The 7,821-nt window shown below is 43.4% G+C and overlaps 1 protein-coding gene across 1 annotated transcript; it reads left to right on the top strand.

The window, feature by feature from the left end:
• Positions 1 to 2,459: 2,459 nt before the first annotated feature.
• On the top strand, positions 2,460 to 3,647 carry LOC141480864 (uncharacterized). Its single transcript, XM_074171584.1, has 2 exons — positions 2,460 to 2,630; positions 2,754 to 3,647. The coding sequence occupies exons 1-2, from the start codon at positions 2,460 to 2,462 to the stop codon at positions 3,645 to 3,647; spliced, it is 1,065 nt and encodes a 354-aa protein (XP_074027685.1).
• The last annotated feature ends 4,174 nt before the right edge of the window (positions 3,648 to 7,821 follow it).

Below are 7,821 nucleotides of genomic sequence, written 5' to 3'. Positions count from 1 at the left end.
GTTAAGCGAGCCGTGCCGAGGGGTGAATGGCCAGGCGTTATATTGTCTCGAACGGAGCCACCGGAGACTGGCGATCTCCTGGTGTAGACAGCCTCAGCGGGGTAAGGGCGCACTGCCCCGTGGAAATTATTACGGCCCACCTCGTGGGAATAGATATGAGTTCAATTAAAGATTTACCACAAAAAGCAACGGGAGACCACCAGCCGGGTAACTCTGGTGGCATAAATAGGAACGTAGCCCAAATAAGCAGACAATGAAAATTAGGCAGAAGTCTCTCGGTCTCTGAAACATCGAGAAAGAGGAGAACGGCGGATACGTCGTTTGAAGAAGAAAGCGGAGTTTATAAAAGGAAAGAGAGTCCAGAAGTTTTCACACTCATGGAGGCAATAAGATGTAACAAAGCCCAAATGCAGGGTCTAGAAAAGTTACTGCCGGAATTCTCAAAAAATGAGAGGAGGATCGAGGACACTTTTCATAAGATGTGGAAAACAACTGAGCTGTTTCAGCGCAAAATGATTCAGACGTGGCTGGAACAAAACAAAACGGGAGCAGTAGAGAAAATGCTTTTGGAAGCGGACACGCAAACTGACATGCAGGTTGGAACAAGACAAGTCAAGACAAATAATAGAGAAACTCAAACAGAGAAGAGGGTACAAAGGCCTCTTGAGGCGGAGGATGGGGGCGAGCACCAGGAAACCCTAACAAGAGAAGGGGAAAAACATGATAGACTAGCGGGACATGCTGAAGCAGTAGCGAAAGAACTGGCTACGAAAGTCAGAAACAACCCTAATGTACCGGAGGATGCGAAGGATCTGATAAGGATGTTAGGCAATATTACCAGACAAATGCTAAACATACAGCAGACAGGTAGGCGCTAAGAGAAGGGTCTGAGGACTGCGCACCAAAGGCGCAGGAAGAACGCCAAATGAGCAGGAAATGCACATGCGTGTGCGCGTGCTCGGCGTCTAGGCTTGTCACCTCAGAGGAACTGGAAACCGTCGGAGAGTACGGGGAGTACAGAAAATTGGAGCAGTTAGCATGGGAGGAGCAGGTGTACACGAAGACATCGGTAACTGTAGGGAACCCTCTTGAGACGGAAGATGCAGTGCACAAGGTAGTCGTAGTGGAACCAGATGACCCAGAAATGGCCTCAAGTGTCCAGAGGTTGTTCAGAGACAAGTTCCCAGAGTTGTCTAGACTCGAGGGAGACATTGAGACCCTGGAGCAGATGACCAGAATTAGAGGCGCGGGGAGTATCTCATTCCGAAAGGTCACTAAAATTAGATACGATGGAACGGCACCGGACCTCTGGGGTAAACTGAAGGAACTGAAGGAGGTGACTAAAGAGGACAAAAGGGTGAGTCTACACCATCTTAAGGCCATCCCTATAAAAGAACTCAGGAAGATGGTAGAGGCAGTGTTTCACACTGGAAATATTTACTACGACCCAAAATAAGCTGGGGGCAAAAGACAAGAGCTTCGGGGTAATTGTCAGCGAGGGGGGAAAATCCTACAGGGATATTCTGGGCACGGTCAAAAGCGCCATCGAAAACACGGCAGCTGCAAAGGCCATCAGAGATATGAGGAGCACCAAAGAGGGAAATCTCCTCCTCACAACGGAAAAGGACCCTGAAGCTCTGATGGAGCTGAAGAAGGCGCTGGATAATAAAGGAGCCCTCAAAACAAGAACCTTAGGAAGAAGAGGGGCGCTAGATACCTTAAGAGGCATGGCAGCTGACGTCACGAAGGAAGAAGTTCAGGAGGCGATTCAAAGGGCCACGGGACGATGGACTAGCGTTTGCAAGCTGAGCGAACTTAGGCCGATGAGAAACGCCACAACGGCCATAACAGCAACCCTGCCTAGGGATCTGGCAAAAGCGCTGTATAAGAGGAAGGAGCTAAGGATTGGCCTGGTCAAGTGCAGCGTAGAGGAAAGGGTAGCTGTCCTAAAATGTATGAGGTGTTGAAGCCACTCGCACAAAAAAGACGACTGTGAAGGGCCGGATAGGTCTGGCCTTTGCTATAGATGTGGCAAGGAAGACCACAGGGCCCAAAACTGTGAAGAGGAGGAGTACTGCCCGCTATGTGAAGAAAAGGGGCACACAGCGGGAAACCCGACATGCCCACGTTTTAAGGAGGCGTTAAGGCTGGCTAGAAGGGGTCGAAGGTTAACTAGGAGGTCCAGTGGCATTGGAGGGGAAGATTATTTCCCATTAATAGCCTTCCAAAGGACAGCTAGAAGGCAGACTGAGGATACTGAGGGGGACACGGAGGAAGAGGTCTTCCTGCCGAAAAATAGGGGGACCAGTAATAGGGAAAGCACTCCCCTACCTGAAGCCTTGTCGACAGCAGGAACGGCTGAACTCAATGAGACGCACTCTATTCTACTGGACTTGATAGACCACATAGGGGAAGGGCGGGAACAGGAAGGGACGGCGGAGGGGCCTCCTACCATTTAAATGCCCCTAAAAATTTTACAAGTTAACGTGGACAGAAGAGGGGCAGCTCACAACCTGCTGACAAAAACCATAGAGGACGAGAAAATAGGCATAGCCCTGGTTCAGAAACCAAATATCAAGATGACCAGCAAAAATCCAAGATGGCTAACCGATAACACAAATAGCTGTGCGGTATACTGTGCAAATCCAGGTTGCGGGGTTATAGGACATGACAAGGGCCAGGGCTTTGTCTGTATCAAATTTGAAAAATGGGCAATCTAGAGCTGCTACATATCGCCTAATATTCCGTTGGAGGTATTTAAGACAAGATTACAGCTTCTTCTGGACCACGTTGCCGATCTAAAGACCGAGGTGATAGTGGCGGGGGACTTCAACGCCAAATCATCGTCCTGGAATTCGCCCTCTACAGACGCCAGAGGAACATATATGGATGAAGCCCTACAAGTATTAGACATGGTGGTACTAAATGAGGGGAACACTCCGACCTTCTCCAGGGGCGCCTCCAAATCTTATATAGACATAACCTTCGCTACACAGAAGGCTAGCAGGATGATACAATCGTGGAGGGTATGCTTGGAGGAAAGCCTAAGCTTACATAGGTATATATACTACTCAATAAACACAGGCAAACAGAAACCGAAGAGGCAATGGCTGGAAAGGCCTAGGCCGCAGGCGGATGCATTCAGAGACGCTTTCGGAATCGCAGCCGGAGGGGTGAAGGACTACAAGGGCCTAGTTAGAGTAATAAAAGGTTCACAAGATATTAGCATGGCGACAAGACGGGGCGATATAGAAAGGTCGCAACCAGTTTGGTGGAACGGGAAGATCGACCAACTTAGAGCAGTCTGTAATAGGTCTCGGAGGTCTTTGACAAGAGCTAGAGGCAGGGACAGTAGTCAAAACATAATCGATGGCCTAGAGGCAAGGTATAAGAAGAATAGGAAAGACCTGAGAGACGCTATTAGGAGAGCACAGAGGCACAAGTGGGCAGAGTTATGCGAGGAATTGGAGGAAAATCCCTGGGGTAATGGGTACCAAATAGTCACGGGGTCAATGAGACATCTCAGGACCCCCTACGAATTGTACCACACAACCAAGGTGGAGAAAATCAGGGAACTCTTCCCAGCCGATGACAGCCCTATCCCGATAGTCCCCAGACCTGCGAGCAGCCACCGCTTTTCAGACTAGAAGAGCTGGTAATCGCGGCTGAGAAGCTAAAAAACAAAAAGGCACCAGGCCCGGATGGTATCTTCCCGGAGGCAGTGAAACTTGCGGTAAAATCGCGCCCGGAAATCCTTCTCAACACTATGGAGGGGGTCTTCCCAGTTGAATGGAAAATTGTCAAGGTTATCTTGATACCCAAGGGAACAGGAGACGGGACAGACGTCAAAGTCAGGCCGATAAGCCTAATAGACATCTTGGCAAAATTGTACGAACAATTACTTAAGGCAAGGTTGCAGGAGGAGATCAATGAAAGAAGCGGAATATCGGATACCCAATTCGGTTTCAGGGCCAAAAGAAGTACGATCCAGGCCGTCAAATATGTGTTAAAAAGAGCAAACAAGAGAGAGGAGCCGTCTGGGGAACCATCATCCTGATTGAAAAATGCTTTTAATACTGCTAGATGGGGTACAATTCTGCTTAGGCTACAGGAAATGGGCATCAGTGATTACATATTGAACATTATGTCGGAGTATCTATCGGAAAGAAGGCTGGTGTGTGGCAGACATCAGCAGGAGATGTCACAGGGAGTCCCACAGGGATCTATATTGGGACCAACTCTGTGGAACGTCATATACGATGGAGTGTTGAGGCAAGAACTGCCAGAAGGATGCTCAACAGCAGCGTCCGCTGATGACCTGGCACTTGTGGTGAGAGCAGGGAAAACAGATCACCTCATGCAAAAGGGTAATACGGCACTTGCAATTCTGAATGACTAGATGAGTATAAATGGTCCACATAAAACAGAGGCCATGATAGTAAAAAGTCCGAGGAAGAGGGAAAGCATCCATTTCGAAATACGGTGGACAAGGATCGAACCCAAGAAGTTTGTTAAATATCTGATCTGGATGACAAACGGATTTTTAATGAGCATATCCGCAAGACTTGCGAGAAGGCGAACAGACAGGTAGCAGCTCTGTCCAGGATACTACCCAACACGAGGGGGCCCACCACCGGTAAGAGGAGGCTGCTATACGACGTGGTCCAATCAGCGTTGCTATATGCGGCACCGGTCTGGAAGGAGGCAATGAGGGTTGCTGAATATGCGAAAATGGTTAACTCGACGCAAAGAAAGATGATTATTAGAATCATCGTCGCGTACAGAACGGTGTCGGCGGAGGCGGCTTGCGTGATAGCTGGGATCCCCCCTATGGATCTCTTGGTCAGGGAAAGAGCTTGTCTGGACGAGAGAAGGGACGTAAGAAAGGAACACAAAGACGCTGAGAGACAAAAAACGGTCCAGGAATGGCAAGACAGGTGGGATAGCACCTGGTGAAAAGGACCATCTCAGTCTTCTTGGGATTGATCAACAATGAGTGTTCCTTACACCATGTTTGTATTAATTTGAGCCCATCCTGCGCTCTGTCGCATAGTGTGTTCACAAAGTTACCTGTCTGCATGATAACTATGTCATCTGCATATGCAATTGGGTAGAATCCATTATTGGTCAGGTGATTAAGTAGTGTATCCAGAACGATGTTCCAAAAAAAGGGGTGATAAGATCCCACTTATTGGGAATATACCTCAGAGTGACTATGGTAAGCTGGGATGTTGAGGACACCATCCTGGAAGGCCGTGATTTCTCACGAGATTAGACTTTTGAGGGTTGTCTCATGACAGTTGGTAATCGGAAAAAATATTTCATCAGATAACAGATTGATATGTTTACTGTGGAGCTTTCGGCCACTAGACAATTGATTTGTACATGATCGCTGTTTTGACAATCATCACATAAATTCAGTGGAATTGTTCAGAGCCTGAGCCTCGAGAGTATTCACAAATTTTTTGACATCTCAATAGGTTTAGTATGACTTTTCCAAGACAGCGTTCCAGCTAAGAATAACCCAACCAGCAAAATTTATTTATAATTTCATGGTCGTGCAACAGTTTTATTTTGTTGGTATTTTATAATTACTTCCAAAATGATAATTGATTATATTACACGAGCCATGAATATAATTCAGTTGCAGGCAATAAAAGTGATTTATAAATGTGTTATAGAAACGTTTATGAAATGAAATTATAAATACGTTATAAAATAGTCACGAAATTATCACACAAACGTTTTTACAACTAACTCATGAAACATATTTTCCTATAAAAGTAAATTGTTCTATAGAAGATCTACAGCACTTTTCTGTGAGGTTTGTATGCTTTTTATAAAACTATTTCAAGATTATTTTATAACTGCTTCCTGCACCTTTAGTGAAATTATTTTATTGAAATGCTTCAAACTCAATTTTGCTTTCATTATCATATTTTCACTTCAATGATAATTTCCCAAATATTCCATAGTATGATATATTTACTACAATTCCAAAACAATAAAATAACTGTTATAACATCAAATTGCTTCCGCTAATATACATTTGCTGTCGCCAAGAATGAAATGCATCACTTGAGAAGACTCTGCTGACATTGATTTTAGAGGTCGTGTAATAAAGTATGATTTGTCAAGTTTTACTTGACTAACGTGCCAATAACTATATACCTAATAACGTCGTGTAATATTGGTCATTGGAAAAAAATTAAGAAAAGTGGTTTGTTTTAGACGAAGACCCACGTAATCTAGTGCTTCAATTTTGTTCTTGCTAAAAACAGGATAGTTCATGAAAAAAATCCGTCGATTTAAGTGGAGCACCATGTTTATATACACTCAAATCACTAGCTCAAAACTACTTCGAAATTCATCCTTCATAATCGATGGAAGAAGCTTAAACATCCGGACAGATAATATTTATCCAAACAATACGTGAGAAATCGAGTCTTCATTTTTATAGAAATCTATAGCTTTGAAAGTAGTCTGACTCTGCCGCAATACCATCACTCCTAGAACTCGTAGAAGCTAAAATACATTAAAACTCTTGCTATTGATAACACATTATTTCATAAAATGAAGCCATTTTGAAATAGAATATTGACATTAGATGCGTTGAAAATATTAAATACTACACATATGCTTAGTAATATTTGCAGATGAAAAGTACATAGATATTATTTGATTATATTATTTATAACAAACTGAGGTAATTTGCAACTAAAAAATTAATATGTTGACAGAGTGAATTTTTGTGTAGTTAATATTTTTTTCCAAAAATTTTAATTAAAGAGTGGGGCGCTTATATTTGACTAATTATAAAGTTATATTTCAATTATTTTATAAAAGTCTTTACGAAACCACTTTTAGGGAGTTAGAAAAATTTTATAGTAACTACCGAAATGTTTATAAAACTGTTTTGTAGTGTTTGCAGAAGATGTTACAAAATATTAATAAAGACTATAATGTTTCATGAAACGGTGCCAATTTTCTATTTATAGCTGTTTTCTATACACTTCGAAAATATTTCTGGGAGAAATACAGTTTTATAATTTATTTCTCCAAAACATATTGTTATTTGGGAATATATCTACATGAAAACAAATGCTTTCATAATTGAAGAGATCAAATTTCCGATTGGTAGCCGTGGTCATAGTGAACTTGAAGTACCAAACGTTTCACCTACTACTACGGCAGACATCATCAGTGTTATGTGCGTTGGCTGCGAGGACGAAGTTTATATATCGAAGTCTCGAAGTAATGCTATGCATGATCTCCACTTCTTTATAATGACTTCTGTTTGAAACTTCTTTTTTTTTTGATGTTTGCAGTCCGTTCCAGACACCAAGTTGATCAAGTCCATTGTATACCAGGATCGGCTTCAAAATGATGATTCAGGAAACTCATTAGCTAGATCTGTCTCATGCCGTTCGTCGAGTCACATCGCTCCTGAAGAAGATAACTGCATTTATTGTTGATCGCGCCAACTATAGTTTTCCAAGATTGTTTCCTGATGCTAGGTTTTTATTGCAGAAACCATACCAGCAGTTTACATACTTTCGCTGACCCAAACAAAGTTTTTCCCAATAGATTTCAACATCGAGTCGCCTCTGGCGTCGCGACGTCTACGCCACATGCAGGCGTAAACCCGGTCGGCAGCTTGTCGAAAACTTGCTTATTTATTTCCTTTCAAGTTCACAACACGCCTGGCTTTGCATGTGATGTAAAAATGAGCCAATCAACGCCCTCTTTTTATGAAGCTCGCAGGTAATACCGAAACCGCCGCTTCTGCTACACAAACGCTTTGTGTATATGTTTGCAGTT

This window comes from Leptinotarsa decemlineata, unplaced genomic scaffold (assembly GCF_025532065.1).
Source record: "Leptinotarsa decemlineata unplaced genomic scaffold, Ldec_3_MD MMD2_tig00000026_RagTag_RagTag, whole genome shotgun sequence".
In the NCBI taxonomy this organism is placed as follows: domain Eukaryota; kingdom Metazoa; phylum Arthropoda; class Insecta; order Coleoptera; family Chrysomelidae; genus Leptinotarsa; species Leptinotarsa decemlineata.
This window is presented reverse-complemented; position numbering and strand designations above follow the sequence as displayed.

What these genes read in the sequence shown, in the direction of transcription:
- LOC141480864 (XM_074171584.1), top strand. Translation starts at nt 2,460, where the DNA reads ATGCCCCTAAAAATTTTACAAGTTAACGTGGACAGAAGAGGGGCAGCT. An exon ending in ATAACACAAATAGCTGTGCG is followed by an intron (nt 2,631 to 2,753) that starts GTATACTGTGCA and finishes ATTCCGTTGGAG; the next exon opens with GTATTTAAGACAAGATTACA.